At 41.0% G+C, this 19,471-nt stretch overlaps 1 protein-coding gene across 2 annotated transcripts in view; it reads right to left on the bottom strand.

Moving 5' to 3' along the window:
* TRIM55 (tripartite motif containing 55) overlaps positions 1-19,471 on the bottom strand; it is a 37,962-nt gene that overhangs the window by 6,157 nt on the left and 12,334 nt on the right. The window contains exons 5-10 of one of the 2 annotated variants that reach the window (XM_061343069.1): positions 17,318-17,551; positions 16,451-16,473; positions 16,227-16,351; positions 13,805-14,028; positions 11,652-11,939; positions 9,306-9,396 (exon numbers count right to left, since the gene is read on the bottom strand). In XM_061343069.1, the coding sequence (XP_061199053.1) occupies positions 9,306-9,396; positions 11,652-11,939; positions 13,805-14,028; positions 16,227-16,351; positions 16,451-16,473; positions 17,318-17,551 (985 nt within the window). The remainder of the gene's footprint in view (positions 1-9,305; positions 9,397-11,651; positions 11,940-13,804; positions 14,029-16,226; positions 16,352-16,450; positions 16,474-17,317; positions 17,552-19,471) is intronic. The other variant, XM_061343068.1, reaches the window with a different exon arrangement.

Genomic DNA, 19,471 nt, shown 5'->3' with positions numbered 1-19,471 from the left:
TCTCTTCCCACTTTGCCTCCATGGTTCATTGTCCATTTGCATTGCTGCAGCTGTTTGCAGGGCTGCACTAAAAATGGGAATGTCACTGGAATGACATCAATTTTGTGTTGTTTTTTGAGGTGAAGGAAGGTATTTTTAAACCTGGACCATTTGAATGATTTGATTCCAACACAGCCCAACAAACATCTGCCTCAGCACAAATGCCATGTGAGTGGTGGCATCTGGACAGGAATAAGAAGCAGGGCAATTTGGCAAGAAACTCCTAAATCACCTTTGCTGCCAGAGAAAAAAATGGATCTACACCCTCAGAGGCATGTGAACTACCCAATGCCTTCACTGCCTCCTCTTGATCCAGCCAGAGAGCACGAGTGTGAATATGTTGTAAAATGCGGGTCTTGGAGAGAGAAGCAGTAAAAATACAAGCTGCTTCTGTGGTTTCAGTAGCCTCAGAAAATGAGTGAGAAATTACAGTTAATTCCCATATTTTCACTGGGTTGTTTAGAAACAACCCCCGGTGTTGACAAGAAAAGTCATGATTAAAAAATGCTAGCTGGTCGCAAAGCAATCACAGAATCCGTAGGCTATGTTTGTCTGCCTCAAATGTCAAGTGTTACACTTCTGGCACTCAGCACTTCCAGGCAGCGGAAACAAAAGGAGCACAACAGGTTATTTTCAAATAGTTTAAACTTTAGTTCAAGCATTTTGTTTTCTTATTTTTATGCAGTCTAGCTCCTTCAGCGTAACACCTGGCAGCTGTCACATGTATCACAACAGTATTGTTTCAAGCTAAGAGGCTGCTTATTTTGCAGGGATTTTTCTTTTTTATTAGGGGGAACCAACAGAATATTCCCTAAAATAATTGCTACAATTGCCTGCCCCAGAAATGCATATACTAGCAGGCAAAATAATGCGCACAGACAAGCTCCCTCAGTCGCAGTACTAAATATGTCACTTAGCAGTGGTCAGTAATGGATTTTAAAAGTCCATTGGGAAGGAATGCCTTTTTTCAATAGATTTTCATTAGATTACAATTAACATTATGTGCATAATGTCTAATGCAATGTCTCTTATAAAATGACCTCAAAGAGGTCAAATATATTTCAGAGGAAAACAGCCTGCTAGCTTCTTTTGACACAGAATTCATGTATCTCCTATAGGATATGGAGGTCCAAACACTTGAACCAGTGGTGGAAACAGTTTTACAGAATGGTGTGAGAGAGCAGCTTTCTTCTAACTGGTATTTTGGCTAAGGAAATTGAATTCCTTTATTTATCTCACATATCTTATTCATGACTCAAACAAATAAGCCTGAAGTAATATACTTGTGTAATATTCACCCATTGCTGCACTTCGTTGGCATTACTTTTTGTTGAGAGTGATTAACTATATATTTGCATAAAGCTTTGTCCTGCTAATGTGCAGGACAATGGAGGAAACCCAAGAGAATACTCTTACAAGTATGTGCATGTTAAGGCTTCCTGATCGGAACGGTCTTTCCCAGACCTATCCACACACCGTTTCTCATCTTTCTCAGAGTGAAGCTTTTGAGGACATCCTGATCAATCAACCATGTCATTTCTGTTCCCTTCCAACAACAGAAGGGTCATCTTGAGGGATTGGAGGAGTAAGTGGTACGCACTGGCTACCAGTACCAGAAAGCTATTCAAGACTCCCAATTGCCCCCTCTTCTTCCTACTGCTGCTTTATCAGACAAGTAGATACGACTTCAGATCAGCAAGTTAAATATGTAACATTTAACATTAAAGTAAACACTTTCCAAGAACTCCTCTGTGGCAGTAACCCATGCCAGAGAAACTTTGCTATTAGCTTTCAGGAAAAGTAGCAAACCATTACTAATGGTTTAACTCCATGCCTCTGTCAGGTAGTCTTTCCTTTGAGTAACACGGACTGTTGTAATTTAAAGCTTTTCTTCCTCTGCAAAGGGTATTTTTGTAAATCCATTGAATGAAACAGAGTGCCCGTTCAGACTGTAAGTCACCCAGAGCTCCATTCAGAGGATCAGATAGCAGAGCCAGCATGGCTGTGAGCTGTGTAGACACATACCACTCTTGAAGGTTGGAGCACTGCTCACATCGTGACTGACTGACTGATGGGCTGCTGTATGTGGTGGGGAAGAGGGGCAGGTATACATGAGCTGTGGACACAGCACACCTTCTCTTGAGAGACAAAACCACACTGATGGAAATGCAGGAAGAAAAGCTGGAACTTCAGCTACACCAGTTGCTGTTCTTTAAAGCCAGCACAAAACAGAAGAAGAACTTACTTGCCACAGTTAAAAACCTTTTTTCCCCTTATCTCATGTTGCTGTTGCCCCTTTTCCTTTGGGTGCTTGTTTTTCCATGTCTTCAGTTGCCTGAACCTTCTCCTTGCTACAACCACAGCAAATGAAGCTGGTAGCCAAGAAATTACTCTATTCCAACAATACATTGCTCAGTGAGTAGCATGGTGACTTCCCAGACATGTCTGTTGTATCACATCTCACACTGTAATCTTCGCTTGTGCATTAGCAATGCTGGTTTGCTTCACAGCTCTCGGTCAACCAATGCACAACATATTAAATCAAGCTTCCTCCTGCCATCTTGCCCTGCTCCCAGGTGAAGTCCAAGGAAACTGTGATAAATGCTGCTTTTAAAGCCTCAGATTCAGTCACAGTTATTGATTATTGTAGAGCACAGATCACAGGCAACTGTCACCAGAGACAAACTTGGAACTGACCTGCAATCTGAGCAGGCACTGGTTCCATTTTATTTTTTAAAGGGTTCTATTTATTTGATAAAACTAAATTACGAAATTGTGCCTAAATATAAAAATGAATTCATTAAAAAAAAATAAAATCTGATGTCAGACATTGTAAATTCTCACCTGCACTGATGGGGGAAAAGACAGCTACCTTTCCTCAGTAAGGCATTTTGTAATAGAGCAAGTCATGCAGCATGTGTTTCATCATGAAAAAGAAGCCACTTTTGTGTGCAGAAGTGCTGAGCCAGGAGTGCTCAGACTGGATCTGTATTTCAATCACCACCTTCGGAGATTGAGATAGACTGAGGCAAATTTTATAGGGTGCTCTTTAAATTAAAAAGAGCAATGAGAAATTCTGATAACTTATTCTTCGGGGTTGTGAGATCCTCATTCTCTGCTCAGTCAAAGGCGTGACATCTATGCTGGACATCTGCAGTGTGGTTTGCACATTGCAGCACCTATCTATTTCTGTTGGCCAGTCGCCTGGGCTAACAAGTTTTCTGAGTTAGTCACTGGTCTATTACTTAATGACCTGAAGATTATTGTAAAGATGACAGTAATATATATCACCTGAAAAAGGGATCTCAGATGGAATCAACACTGTTTGATATATTCAGTTTTTAACATTTCAATTTGGCTGGACATGCCGCCCCCCAACCTTTATGCCCATTTCAAGGGTAGGTGGGCACTGAATCCTGCAGGGTACTGCAGGCTCCTTGCCTGCTCACAAGTCAGGAAAGACTGGAAGTGGCATGATACAATATACAAACACAAGGACTCAGGCCAGTTTATTAATTACTGCCGGTGGGATTTTCAGTCAGGTAGCCTGCTATTTAAATACTGATCCCCCTCTAATGGTTACAGGACTACAAGCACTGCTTTTCATAGACAAGTGTATGACTACACTGAAAGCCTGAACTGTCTCAAAGCTGTAGGGTAACTAACCAACTATTTCACAAACAGGTGGCTTGTGTTGTTGTGACATATATCTACCATAATCTGATGTAAACCAGCAACAGTTCATCCTTGATTAAGAAATATTTTTGTTTACACTCTACTTTCATTTCTGAATGCTTTAACAATGAGCAGAACAAGCGATGCTTGGAGGAGGAGGTCGAGTGGAAGTAGGATTCAGTGTTTAAATGAGCTAGACAATGAGAAAGACAATGTCCAAGTGAGCCTGGCTTTGTATTCATTTGAACAGGATAAATAATTTTGTCCACTCTGTCATTGCGGAAGTCCTTTTGCTAGTAATGGACTGAAAAAATTAAATATACATAAATCAGATGGTATCTATGACTCACCAGACAAATCACAGACTATTGGAGGTAAAACTTCAAGTGAAGTATTTGCTGCTCATATTAATTATGAGAAACTGTTGTCTGAAAACTGGTCTTAAGGCATTGCCCTCACGACTCATCACTGCTGCCTCTGAATCACCCAAATAATTCTCAGAAGCAAGGGAGAGAGAGGTGTTAAAGAAGGAACAATCAAGACTTTCCTCATTTTCTCTGCATCTATTTACTAAACAGGAAAAAAATATCTCACCTGAAGCATGAAGTCCAGATACAAAACGGAAAGTTAGAGGCAGAATTTGCCACCAACTGAACATCGGCCTGAGTAGCCTCAGACCCAACCACTATAACCGAGTCCCAGCTTACTAAGTCAAATTACAGAGAAGCAAAGGCAGATTTTTTTGACCATTAACTGAGTTTCTTGCCTTTGGTGTTTGTGCTGTATTTCAGCTACAGGCTGATCCAAGTGAAATTTAAGAAAAGTTTAGGAAGAAGCGTCAAACTGAGTTTAATTTGGGCCTTTACACTAGCAGATTCATGGGACCCCTGCAAAAGGCCTGACTTCACAAAGGATAGATGACCCATTTTTCATTCAGTCAAACCTTGCAGATTTTTTAACAGTACAGAAATAAATCCAGTTTTCTACCTAAAAAAAGATACAGTGCAAGTATATCAAGACCTAGATGGTGAATAGGAAGTTGGCTTTTGCTCTCCACTTTTCTGATCCTTCATTAGCATTAAATACAATTGTGGCAGGGAGCAGAGAGGTTTTGGAAGAGCAGCTGACTTCCTGAGAGAGCTGCCTGGGCTGTGCTTGCTGCTGATGCTAACAAACTTTTCATCCCACTCTGGGAGCAAACTGTGTGAATGCTGTGTTGAGTGGGCCAGAGGGGAGGGAGACCCTTGCTTAGCATCCTTCCAGCCAGATCCAGCCTTGCAAGACTACCTTCTCTTGAGCAAGTAGTCCCCTCTCTTGGAGCAGCTGGCTTGAAGAGCTTCCTTATCTGAGCAGATCGGCAAAACTGAATTTCCAATTCAGAGAAGAGAATGGAAATCATCATTTGCGTACTACTGCCACACTCATGGAATCACTCCAGAGCAGCTCTATGACAAAATGTGGGATGGTACCTTTTATAGGTGGTGGAAAAGCAGAGGCACATGGGCAATGAGCACAGCATTATCTATCTTGGGCTTATTTTGGTTTTGAAGGATCTAATTTTGTCTGTGTTGTCTGCATATTGACATGACAACCAATGGACTAAAACTTAGCTAAGTAATGACCTCTCTGACATGTGAGTTAAAGTGCATGCAAAAATATTTGAAGGATCACCAGCTGAGATGGAAGTATTCAGCAGCAGGGCAAAGAGAACTACAATACATGAATACAGAGAGGACTGTCCCTATGGTAATTCTTGCAGATGGCATAAGGTTGCAAGCAAGTAATAGAAAATTTTAAAACTAATGAAACAAGATTAACATAGGCCACTCCATTAGTATTTCTCCTCCCAAAGAGCTCAGTCCTGATTATATTTTATATCCTCATGGAATTAAATCACTGAACCTACTGGCAGCGATGGGAAATTAGATCAGAATACTGTTTGTGGATGATTAACTTGCATTTCCTTTCAGACTAAATGTGTGTGCTTGAGTTCTTTGGAGACACAGACAGCTGAGCAACAGAATATGAGGTCCAGTACTTCATCTTAGGTGAAATAAAATGAATAACCAGACACCAAGGCAAATACAAGACTTTCATAAACTCTCCCACATTTATATGGTGTCACTGCATGAGAGATGTTGCCTACAAAAATCTGATTAGGGAAAAAACTGAATAAACTTTTCCTCATGCATCCATTCCCCTCTGTATTTTAACCAGAATGAAATAATTTAAGCAGATATAAGCTAATTTGGGATCTGCCTCTTTCCAGTGACAAATACCTGCCACTGCTGGTTTCTGGGATTCCTCTATTATAAACCAAGGGATAGAGTGGCTCTGCATGTGAAGATACTTTAAAAGAATACACATTCCTGGAAAATGTTTTTTACTGTTTTGGATGTGCATGGCTTTCTTTACCTGCCAGAGATCTGCACAAGGGAACAGGATTGCAGAGCTTAGGGCTGGCTTTTCACATTTGGTTGTTTAAAGCTGGGCAGCAAGAGAGGCTTACATATCTGGCTTGTTAGCTGGGAGTACTGGATATTTGCACTGTTAGAAGTGATAAACGTCCAACACTCCTACAAACTAATCTTACTACAAAAAATGACTCAATGCATACTTAAAAGTCAGATTTCTAAGAGCGTGAAGAGCCATATGCCCCTTCAGGTGTGCTGATCCAACAGTTAGATGCCACCAGCATTTACAAAACACACACATTATTCTTCATATGCCTAAAGCTCCACACCTGTATGGCACTGGTAGCATCCTTCAGTAATCTTCATTATACAAAGCACAAAACCAAATGCCTGGGTCCTGAAATGCCAAATGGGTGAACGAGTTTCTGAAATCTAATGCATAAAATATATACTTTTCCTAGCTCACTTAGCCTCTCTTCTGAGACCAAACACAAGAAGACAACTTCAGACTTGGTGAAAGCTTGCTTCACCTCCTGTAACCCCTCACACAGACTGTCTCTAAGCCCTTAAGTTTTTGGTTTGGACTTCAATATCTTTTTCTCCCATGCACTGGAAAGGGCTGCTTCTTAACAGCTATGTCACCCTTCATTAGCACATTGCTCCCCATGGTGGCAAGGCAGTTCACTGATGTTATTCCTATTACCAGTGTTTTAATCACTGGCTCCTGGCTGTCATCTGCAGAGGGTCAGATTCACTTCAAAAGACCTCCCCAGTTTGAGATGCTGAGCACTGTCACCTTACGCTCAGCAGGCGGATGTGAAGAGGTGCCAAGTGTGAACCAGCAGCAGTTGGTGAAATGTCTCTTACTGGAGCTACCTCTCATCCTCCATCAGACACAGAAGCAGCCTGTGGTGATTATACTTCTGTCTTAGGCACTCCCTCAAGCAGGATGTGGCTCTCCAGTGTGAGTTACCTATTTTGCTCATGCTAAATCATCTCCTTTCATTCCTTCTTAGACCAAGCAGTCTGTACACATGCGGGCTGCACCCCTGTTGCCATATCCCTGCTGATACACCCTCCTGCTCTCTGGAGGAAATTTCTTGATGCATCAATGTAACTTCTCAGAATGCAGCAGACCTTAAATAAAGTAAATTTTGGGAATTAATATGTGGAACTAACCTCTTTTTGCTGTTAAAAAGCAAGGAAATACTTATCAGTGCATTCTATTGAAGTAGCCTGAAAATAATATATATGCTGCTTTTATGATAAGAATCATGCAGATTTATATTATTATTATAAATTATTATTACGGTTATTTCAAGCAATTTTATTATGTGGCTTTCAGGGGCTTCTCACAGAGAAAGAGAAAAGGGCAGTGACCTGATATCTCACATGAAAGATAAAGACGCATAAACTGTCTAAACAGCTACCTCACTACTGTTGGAGAAGAAAATAATTTTTATGCAAATAGAGTCCAAAATGCCTTTCTCTCTCACCTCCTTTCTATTTCATGATTAAATAAATCATAAAGCTGTCATCAGAGACTGCACAGAAAGAGGCCTCAAATGGTAGAAATGAAAGCTTTCTGCATTTGTCTGTTTTTAATTTCAAAAGGTATTTTGAATTTAAAAAGAAAGAGAAGTTAAATAAAAGAGCGTAATGCTATTCGCATGCCTGATTTCCCAGGACTACAAACAGACTTTATGTCCTCTTGTAATAATACAATGAATTTTCAAAACCAAACACAAATAAATGAAAATAAACTATGATCCATAAATTTAATTGAAATTCACAGTGTCTGATGCTTTTCAAATTCAAATTACCACCAGATAGTGCATCATTTTGCATAACTTATATGTTCAAAACATAGGTGATAGCTTCTTCCCTCTCCCCCTTTTGTTATGGAGAAATATACTTCAGTCATAGTGCTGGAATTTTTGCACATAAAAGCTGAACAACAATTCATCATTTTTCATAGATACACTCTATCATGTACAACATTTGGAGCACGGTAAAGAAGCAAGCAGGGAAAGCCCAGCATTTTTATGTTGAAGAACAGACCGAAATGCAATTCTTCAGTTGTTAGAGCACACACCCAAAGGTAACTACTGCTTATTTGTGTCAGAGGTCTTTAGTCTTCAGTAGATAAGATTAAATGCCCCAGTAGGAACACCGAATTCTCTGCAGATCAGCCATATCACTTTGGAAATTGAATATACACGTCTTACCTACCAAGGGTATGAATTTGGAGCTGGAAGAACTAAATCTTTGACAAATTTATCAAAAAGAAGTTAAGGCTTACTTTACAGTATTTACATCTGGGACAACTTCACTGGGTAAGGAAGTTCTCAGTCCTTAGTCTTACAGGTATTTCAGCAATTAGGTAGTGTGGCCAATGGGGAAAAAAAAAAAAAAAAAGCTTTTGCCTACAAAAACCCTATTTTTTAAGCACAGATAGTTAAAAATACACACAGCCTTGGGTGTCTGATGAGCTGTATCCCCTCCCAGCTGCATGTCAGTGCATTTGAGAGCCATGTTTGGTCCTACGTGCTCATTGTGAATGTGGGAGAGACACCTTTGGATGCCATTGGTGGGAAAATGACCTGCAGAGGAGTCCCCAACATGTGGGGTGTGATGTGTGGGCTGGGCTGTAAGAAGAGTCTCTCTATTCTCTCCATGCGGACCCCGTGGAGCAGGGCTTGAGCCACCTCCCTGTGGGAACACCAGTGATTTGCTCATGGTGGGAATCACAGCTGCAAGATTATTCAATGGATTTTGCTTCCTGATGTTTACCCCACTGATGACAACTTTCCAGATCTTCCCCAGTTCGCTGGGCTGAACAAGCTCAGGGCTTTTCACATCTCCTGTCAACCTACTGGTTCTCTATCCTGCTGGTCATCTGAACAGCAACTGAAATATAAGCCCATTTATCAGAGGAAGTAAATGTCTCTTTCCACTTTGAACTAGGGATGAAATATTTAACCATGCAGGAGTAAGATGAAGGGCGGCATTTCCAAGGCAGGAGGAAGGAAGAAATGTTTTAGGCAGCTTGTACTGTGAACTAGCATGATGTTTTTGGATGGGAATAAAGGGAAAAAGTCCCTTAAAACCATGTAGGAACATCACCACAGACACTATTTGAACTGTTAGTTAATGGTAAAAGGAAATATTTCCTACCCATGAAAGTACAAATCATGTATTGAATCAGATTCCAAAGATGATGTAGTATGATAAGAAATGCCAAAAGTGATATGCAGAATGCTAACTCCTGTGAGAAAATAAGAAAAGTGCTTCACCAGTGTTGTCATGACACAAACTAGTCATTATCACAAGCTCTGTTTACACAGCACTTTTCTATGACATCCTTTAATGGAAGGAAGGGAATAAAAACAGTGGTGTGAAGAACCAGGGTTTGATCAGCCAGAGTTTAAAAAAAAATACACAAATATGGCGTTTCAGAGTGGGTTGTGTAAAATCACATGCAGGAAAAAAACACAGTTGAAGTTCACATACTTAGAAATTATCACTGCCACAGGACAGCAGCCATTTTGCTTGTGACATAGAGACATTTCAGCTCAGACCTGTAGATCTGACTGTGGCTTCATCTCCTGGCATCACCCTTCCTAGCTTTGTCAGTCTGGTTTTTTCTGTTCTTCAGCACACTCTGCACCTTTCACCTTCTTGAGTTTTCCTATCCTTTCCTCTGTCTCCAGTCCAGGGGTAATCCCATCCTCAGCTGCATTCCTTGCTCCTTCTTCCCTGCACCCCCAGAACCATGTACTACCCTTGTCAACATCCGCCTCCTCCCAGAATGTCAGTGTCACTCATGACCTGGGAAATACGGAAAACCCACACCCCAAAACTCACATGCCAATGGGAATTGACATCTTTTTTCCCTGTTTTCATTCCTGATATCCGACAATGAAGAGAGGTGGGTACCCGACTGTTGCTTTTTTTCAGATAATTATCCACATCAAACATCAGTTTTGCTCCCTTACTTGCTGTTGGTAAATTAGGATCCAGGGAAGCAGACCACAGGTAGGCAAGCTCCCAGGAAACTAACCCCATACAGATTTTACCTGTCTATGGTGAGGCTTGGCTGCCTATAGAACTGATAGGAAGGAACAGCAGCAATAAATTCCACTCTGAATTTACCTGCTTTTGCCAGCTCACTTGGGATACTCAAGACAAGGTCATAGCAGGTTTGATAATTTAATTTTACTTCTTTTATTCCACTCAAATATTCTCAAATCAAAGCATGACTTGAAAAATAATTACTGAAATTTGGGGGTCAAATGTTGCTTCTGTTAAGTTTGGAGTTGGTGAGAATCCTTCCATCAGCAAATTCAAGTGTCACTGCTAAAAGATAAGTGCCCTTTTATCATATCTGTAGGAAATCCTGCTATCTTTCTGTTCACCATGTGATGGTTTATCATGGTAAGACTTTTTATGTATGCTAAATGGTCAACTCCAGCTTTAAAGGAAACAACATTAAATACCTACTGCCCACTTGTGCTTTTTCACACACAGACATAATCTCATCACACACATACAGGTAATGGCTTTGTTACAACATACAGCTTTAGCCTGTAAATCAGGACGGTTTGATTTAAAGAGTGCTGTGCATGGGCTGGTAGACAGGCACTAGAGCTGGAGCTGGCGTATTGTGCAAATCCTTCAGACACAGCTCCCTCAGTTCTGTTCTTTGAATCTTTGACCCATATGGCATTTGTACACATATACAAAAGGAATATTCAAATTCAAGTTATACCAACTCTAACACTGTACTTTTAAGGAAAACACCCTCCTGTACTTAACACATTGGTATCTGTTATCCCATCATGCTGCTGAAAGTCTAACACAGAACTGGAATATATTATTTCCCTGCTCTCCTTTAATCAAGTCCCAAGAATCCTTGGAGGAAACCCTCAGCAACAGATCTGAACCTAGGAAATCACACTGCTTACTGAGAGGCAATCAAGCACACAAGGCTGCTCCGGGTATTTGCATAGCTTCGTGTTCACGTGGGAAAGCCATACACTCCAGGTGCAGCCACAGAGCTGCACAAGGCAAAGCCAAGCCATAGCTGCTCAACCAGCAGTAGTAGGACAGCACGTGATGTACACAGGCTTACACAGGTGAAGGGAGTAATCTCTTGCACAAGATTTGTCTGCTGCTAATACATGCATCTGATGCACAGAGACATCACTCAGCCTCTCCAACAGCTCCTGAGCATGCGCATGAGCAACTTGGATAACAGCTCACACAAGCAAGGTGCACTGGCAGTTAAGCACAAGCAGTCATTGGCATGCTACTCTGAAGCTGAAAAGTCAGCCTGTCACATACTGAAACCGTCTCTAAATCCAGGGGATTTGCTGAAATGGCAATTTGTGCTGGTTTTGTATTTCTGAAATTGTAATTCTTTAGCATGCAGAGGAAAGTTAAGTCACATTCTCCTTAGCAGATGCCGTTCCCGCCTTGCTGCGCGTCACAGCCCTCCGAGGTGACTTCTGTAGCACTGACCTTGGACATCACTGCAGTGGAATTACTTTCCTTACCACTCCCCGGTGCACTCTCCTCGATCGCTGCTGTTGCTGGGGCTTCTGCCTTCTTTGCACTTGTTTCCAGAGAAACAGGAGGCCCTACTGTCCCCAGCCCACTCACTGGGGTTGAGCTCGGACTGCTTGGTTGCCGTGACTGAGCTTTATACCAGCTAGGGTAAAACAAAGGATCGGTGACTTCTGCTGTGGCCGGCACTTGAGTGTCAGACTCTGGGGTCTGTTGAGAACCACTGGCTGTCACAACCTCATCCTTAATCAGGACAGATAAAGAGAAGAACAAGCATAGTGCACCATGTTACCTTCCTGCCATTGCCACATCGCTCTGCATGCCATGTTTTTATATATGGCCTGACAGAATTATAATCAAAATGCAAAGCAAAAGCAACTATCATATGAATAATACAGATAAGGGAAAGAAAATAAGTTACCCAAACAATAGAATTGGAAGGTAGAATTAGCTGGGAAGGGGATGCTGCCTGATAAAGGAGTGAGCAAGTGGTTCCTTGATAATTCAGATAAACACCCAATTCAATCCTAGAAATAAAAGAAATTCTGCATAAGAGCCTCATGAACCAGTACCATCTGTGGACAAGTGTAGGTACCTACAAATGGTTTGTCAGGTTTGGGGTTAAAAACAACACATTTCCCAACAATTCTGTTGATACGAGCAGTCAGAATAAGGGTAATGCAAAGACACTGGAGAGAAATATTTGCCCACCAACGTTGCTATCAGTGCTGTAAGCCAATCACAGTTTCTCTGCCAGATAGAGGAGCAGCCGGATAAACTGCACCTCTCTACCTGCACCAAGCTCTAAGGGCTCGCCCACACGATTTGTGCTATCACCACAGCATTTTTGCTTTGCCTTTCTTGCACCAGAAGGCAAAAGCTGAAATACAGGTATCCTACACTCCGCAACACCCACATGCCATGTCTGACTCCACATCTGACCATCTCCTAATGACATTTTATAGTTGCTACGGCAGCATGCTGTACCTTTCCCATTTTAACCTTAGAATTGAGGGACTTCATGTTAGTGGGCAGAATTGCTTATGTCTAGCTCTTGTTTGCATAAAGCCCTACATCAGTTAGGCTACATAAGCTTAGCTAAGTCAGTGCAAAATCTCAAAGGACAAACTTTAGTTAAATCAATAAAGCCTGATTTAAGAGCATCTTCACACAACTGGTGTTAACTCAGGTATGTTTTTAAATCACAGCAAGAATGAATCTACAGTATTTATTTTCCCTTGTTTTATGTGGGGAGCTTGCTACAAACAAAGATTCTTTACATGCTCTATTATTTTCACACTGGGCTACTCAAATATCTTCACAGCAGACTTTACCTGCTCAGCAGCTTCACCGGGTAAATTGCATAAGAGGAGAATTTGCTAAATTAATTGTATGTAAGGCCAGCGAAAGTAGCACACAAAATAATATTTTTTTTATGTAGGTCTTTTAGAAAATGCAGCAATTATGGTCTCATTCTAATTGCATTCCTTAAGAATAGGTGCTGGCCTAAATTATTCACACCCTGAATCTGTTTGCTGCTAGGTTGTAAGAGGCCATTTCCTCTCCTGTTTGGTCTATGATGTTCCTATACCCTCCTACATGAAATCCCTAGCATGACAAAAGCAGAAGGTGGCAAATGTCATTCACAGAAAACAGACAGGAAGTATTATGTAAAAAATGGTGCAAAAAAAACCTCACTAAATCCAGAGAGAATACCATATTCTCTTAGTAAAAATATTTTAACAACCATTTCATTTATAATAGTTAGCCTGAATTAAACCACAGCAAGCAGAACACTCATTAGTAATGTGCCTGGTTCCCAAACTGAATCTCTTCTGTTTATATCTTATCTATCCCATATACATCTCACTTATTTAGCAGTGTAATGTTTTGCCTATCAAGCAATATGTATGTACACAGGTTGAGAAGACAGCATACAGCTGTGCATATGTGTGCAAGGGCAATAAACAATTCTGCTCTCCAGCGCATTGACTCCCTTAGCCGTGCTCCTGATGAATGGTGACTGCAAGGCACAGGGAAGTGTTTTCTTGCTCTGCCAGGGCACAATCAGCACAGCTGGTGGGGCAGTGAGACACCGGGGAACTTACCTGACCAGCTGGGGTGGCAGGCAGTGGCACTGCAGCGGGCTCGGCTGGGGGCTCTCCTGCTGTGTTCTGTGGTTCTGGGTCCTGCTGAGGTGGCTGTGGTGCTGTCTCAGCCCCTTCCTCCTCCACCTCTTCCTCCACCTCCTCCCCTCCTGATGACTCTGTGTGTACTTCATCCAACTCTTCACCATCCACCGTCTCCTCCTCTTCCTCTTCTCCCTCCTCCTCTGATAGGACCCATGTAAAAGGACAGGGATGAGCAACAGATGAAGATGGCTACAATCTTTATGTAATTAAAAAGCCATTTACAATTGAATGGCAGATGTACTGATAACCTTCTGCCTGGCAGGGGATGCAGGCACCAGAGAGAACACTGGTGAGAAGCCTAGTCCCACCAGCCTGGACAGGACACTGCCATACATCTGCCATTGAGCACTTCACAACAGGGAGGACACTGAACACACATGCTTGTTAAAATCCAGAGCTGACCCTTTCCATGGGAAGGAGGACAAAATGTCCAGTCAATGCAGTTATCCTCATGAGGGATGTGCAGCATTGTTTGGGATAACAACCTTTCTAAAATCAGACTGTCAAACTTGGTCAAACCATCATTTATGCATCATCTGACACATCATGTTGTCAGCATTCATGCCTTGGCTAGTTTCCAGAGGGAGCCCTCTAACAATGCGCTTTCTTTTGCATAATCACATTACTCATTCTTATAAACACTTGATGTTGTTCAGAGCCATCCTAGCACTTCAGAGAACGCACTAATGCAAGCTCCAAATTAACTGCACATTTTGCACAAGTTATAGTTCTGCCTGAATATTTAGAAGGAATGCAGATCTGTGAATTGAGTAACTCCCTCATAATGATGAAATGTTTCTGCAGGCAAACACACTTCTGTAAGCAGAGTGCTGAATCTCAGCTTACACATCCCCTGGCTGCAGTAGGAGTTTCAAATACAGGACCGAACTCTTAATTGCCAAAGCCCTTGCTAATGGCTTGTCTCCAGGAGGTGGGTGTCACATTCCTTATCACATGGTGGGGGTGTGTGTCTGTCCAGAGCATAAGGTCACAATCTTGGCCGATGCTCGTGTATCGCAGGGATGTGGCAGCTGTGGCTGATCACAGGGATGAACTGGGCATGAGTCTATGACTAGGGATTGTCCCCCCCAGGGCAAATCCCTTGAGGTTCATGGCCCTGTGAAATGACACCTGCTTCTCTGCTGCTAACTGGTGCACAGCTGCTGTCCCGCTACACGGATCCCAGTGCCAAGCATAGCTAGTCAACAGATTCCAACCCACATACAAAGATCTGCACAGCAGGCATGCAGGGTCCCTTGCAGGGAGCAGCCATACAGTCTGAAGTTAGTGTAAGACTTGGCAGAGGAGTAAGCAATGGGTGGTATCTGCATGAGGCTAATTGGCTGGTAAAGGTAAATGTAAATGTACCAGCAGAATCCAGTGCTAGCAAGAAAATCAAAGATATCAAGACAACTGTTACAGCTGCCTTTAATAGGAGAGATATGCTTATTTGAAACATTTGTCTCCATTAACTTCTTAGGGTTACTATGTAAGGTAAAGCATAGGTGAGCCTAGATTTCAGGCTACCTTGGTAAACATAAAATTACAACTTTGTGCTTATTATATAGATATATTAAGCATGTTTAGTCATGATGTCATGACAAATGACATGACACAAGATGCTAAATGCATGAAAGATTATGACAATTTTTAGATTGGATATAAGGAGGAAATTCTTTCCTGTTAGGGTGGTGAGGCACTGGAATGGGTTGCCCAGGGAGGTTGTGAATGCTCCATCCCTGGCAGTGTTCAAGGCCAGGCTGGACAAGGCCTTGGGTGATATGGTTTAGAGCGAGATGTCCCTGCCCATGGCAGGAGGGGTTGGAACTTGATGATCTTAAGGTCCTTTCCAACCCTAACTATTCTATGATTCTATGAATGTTATGTTTCTGTTATATTTCTCAATTATTATCAAAAAAGAGTAAAACAAAGTACCTTTTGTAAGTACTTCCTTTAGTAATAAACATTCTACTTCTTTAATGCCTTTCTAGAGCAGACAGGCCACACAATAATGGCATCTTTTAGGGAAAAATAAAGGACTTTAGAGAATGAGGTAAAAGCTTAATTTTGTGGTCCCTTCACATGAGGAATCAGTAAAGATCTCAGGCTTAGGAAAGTGTTGAGGATACATAAAAGGTAAGATTCATGGTGTCAACATGTTATGTGATTTTTTTCAACTGTGATGGATTCTTGTGATTGATTATAATTGATACAAAATGGTCTAGTTATACTTTAGGATGGACAGAAATACCTGATTCAAGTTTTGCTACTCAGTATCAATGTAAATCACACAGAGCTGCAATTTAAGAATGCAATTTAGGTGAAATAAATGACATACCTCTGTCAAAATCAATTTCTCGTATTATCTTTTCTTCTCTACTGAGGTTCACTGTGAATTGGTTCATATTTTCATATCCATCCTCTATTTTTTCCATCTGAAATCCTTTAGATGCTTCAGTAATTCTAAAACACAGAAATTAGTTATTGGCATTTAGATTTGCAGATAAATTTACAATTTATGATTCAATATAATGATCAAGAGTCTCAAGTTCAGGTACTTACTTTTGTAGCAATGTTTTGGCATTCTGTGAAAACAAAAAGGAAATAACTGACTTCTTAAATGGTTCATTTTTTTTCAGAGATTTTATGCATTGAGATATTATTCTTACAGTGGCTGCTTCTAAACATGCTAATATGGATCTCATAAATGACAACCATGACAGATCTATGAATGAGATCAGATTTACATGGTAATTAGTATATAGCTGAGTAAACCTTTTAGTCCATTGAAGACTTTTTAAGTAAAATCCAAATATGATGGGAAATATGTGCAATTTCTACAAAAATGAAATGGAAATATTTTTGCTCTTCTTTTTTGTGTGTTTGTGGTGAAAAGCAATTGCTGTGTTACATCTTCACTCACAGTAACTATCTTTGGCCATCCGTAAGGCCATACTTCTGGAGCCTCTTTGTCTGGAAAGAAAATTGCCTTTAATGTAGAGAAATTGTAGGAAAAAAATAAGTCATTAAAAAGTGACTTGAAAAATAAATATTTAATTCTTGGAAAGTTAATCGCTCTGTCAATACACAAACAAAACCTGTAACTCACAGAAGTTCAACTGCATGCATATTATAACAGTGGGACAATACAGGTATGTTGGAAAATGTTAAAATTCCTGTTTCTTCTTTGGGGATAAGAAATTCATACCCAGAATAGTATATTTTGGTGCACATATCAAACACTCGTGTTCTTGGTTTGGATACTTTTCACAAGAAGAGTAGGCATTTGCCTGTGCTGATGCAACTTTAAAAAATGAGTTTGTGTAAAAGTTCACTTGAACTCTGAATGTGCCTAAAATCGAGAAAGGCTTAAATAGTATTTCAATAAACCCATAATTCTTCTTCTGTCTGCATTTATTGATTTTATACCTGCAAAAATACAGCCATTTCTGGTTCTTCCATGAACTGGATTCCTGATTCAACCAGCTTTGACACAGCTTCCAAATGATCTGCATACTTCTTCATCAGGGAGCGGACATGTTCCAGTTTCTGCTCTTGGGTTCTAGTGATTATTTGTGTCATCTCATTTTTTCTTTCTTCCAGTACAGAATAGAGATAATCAAATTTTTCACACAGCTGCTCTTTCTGTCGTCTGCAGCATTCCTGCAAATCATTTGGTTTATGTTAAACATGTTATGTTCTTAAAAGAGTTTCTATTTTTACAGTTACTTGGAAGCATTTTCATCAAAGAGATTCCTCTTTCTGAGTAGTGTAAAGGATTCTGAATGACCCCAGAGACTTTTATAATTTTCAAAGCCCAAGCTATTGGAACTAAAGTTTTAAAACCATTCTCAGACTCTTGATTTTTGAGACACTGAAAGCCCCCAAACCAGTTATTGTATAACATGTCAGCCTGCTAAAAATCTGTAAAAGGTATTTATGATATCTGCAGTGACACATCAAAGTCTGCAGAAAAAGTAAAAACCCCCACTTTAGTAGCAGCTGGATTCATTTGCATGGACAGAATGATTTTTTAGAGGAAGGACTGTTTCATATCAGCTCTGGAGAATTATATTTTTCTACCAGAGAACCTAGAACTGTCCTGGCTGGCCTTGATTTTCACATACACCCACTCAGACTCTATTTTGACAATAGGTGTCCATTATATTCCATTTACTGTGCACTGAATGAGGAAGCGGTACCACAAAGGAAAAAGCGTGTGACAGAAGCACAAAGACAAGAAGAAGGTTTCAGGTTCCAACCCTACCTCCAGGCACTTATTTTCCCATCATTTTTCGAGACACTTTTATTGTCCTTCCAATCAGACTACATAGCATATTTCACTGAGTAAGGAGGATGGGTTTGATGACTGCTTCATTGAGAGCTCTCTAACAAGAACACACTGCATTTGCAAGGGAGGATTTATGGGGAGGAAACAGGAGACAGATTATCTATAATGTCTGAGGTCTACCGAACAGAAGAACTTGAGTCATCTGTGTGCCCTGGGGCATAACCTTATTGTGGTTATATCTGGTTCTGGTTGGTGGTGGTTATTTAAAAATCTTTCCCAGGAACTGAGGCTGAATCAATTCCTCATCTTCTTCCCTTGAGGCGTAATGCTGAGATCCTGGCAGCACAGAATTATTAACAGTCCAACAGTACCTTTGGAAGTGATAAGGCTGATTATTCATAGCACTTGGCCAGAGAGAATCCCACTTTTTCTCTTGACTGTCAGCCAGAGCTCTTTCCTACAAGTGGTGACAGTCTGCTCTGTATCATTCAAGAGAAGAAAGCCTTATGAAGCTGGACGTGTGGCCAAAAATCATAGTCTGCATTGAGGGGTGGGAAGCAAATATAGATCTTGTTGCATTGACCCAAGTATCCACCTCTGCTTTCTAATGAGGAAGACTAGGCTAAACAGGCACTTGTAATTTAAAACTCCCTGCAGGGGGGCAGGCTTGTCCTGACCTTCTGGAGGTCCTTGCCACTTCCCAGAGATTCCTGATTAGTGAATTAAGGGGTGGGGATAAGGAATTTTTCAAACCATGTGAGTCACAGTTCCTGGGTGTCATTCTGTTCTTCAGACCTCAAATAATCTTCCTCTTCCCTTTCACGCCTCTCCTAGCTTTCTCCCCATGTTTCCTGCACTTTTGCTTGCTCCAGATTCCTCTTCAGTTTAGTCTACAATGACCTCCTCAGAAATGTCATTCAGATCCCTTGTAAAACAACCTTAATTTCAAGACAGGTATGTGCTATCTTTGCCATCTGACACAGGACAAGAGGTAGGAGGAGAACAAGAGAGTGATAGCAGGGTGTCCTGAGAGATCCTTCCTTAACTCTTAACATTATTTCCTGCCAGTACATATTACAGAGCTGTGAACCTCAAGAGTGTAAAACAGGTTCCTAACTGCAAATGCTGAAATATTTCTGAAATATTCTCTTTCTGCATAAAATGTTCCCATATGAAGTCTCTGCCTCATGGAAGTATCCTAATCAGATTCTGTGTAATGAAAAAGGTTAAGAAACACATGACTTTCCATTCTGTAATGTTCTCAGCCTTTTTGTTTCTTATAGCATGGCTAC

Source organism: Neopsephotus bourkii, unplaced genomic scaffold, assembly GCF_033783945.1.
Source record: "Neopsephotus bourkii isolate Nb327-2 ecotype Australia unplaced genomic scaffold, CSIRO-AGI_Nbou_v1 NB_1820, whole genome shotgun sequence".
NCBI classification, from domain to species: Eukaryota; Metazoa; Chordata; class Aves; order Psittaciformes; family Psittacidae; genus Neopsephotus; species Neopsephotus bourkii.
The sequence above is the reverse complement of the archived record's forward strand: the minus strand, read 5'-3'. Positions and strand labels throughout refer to the sequence as shown.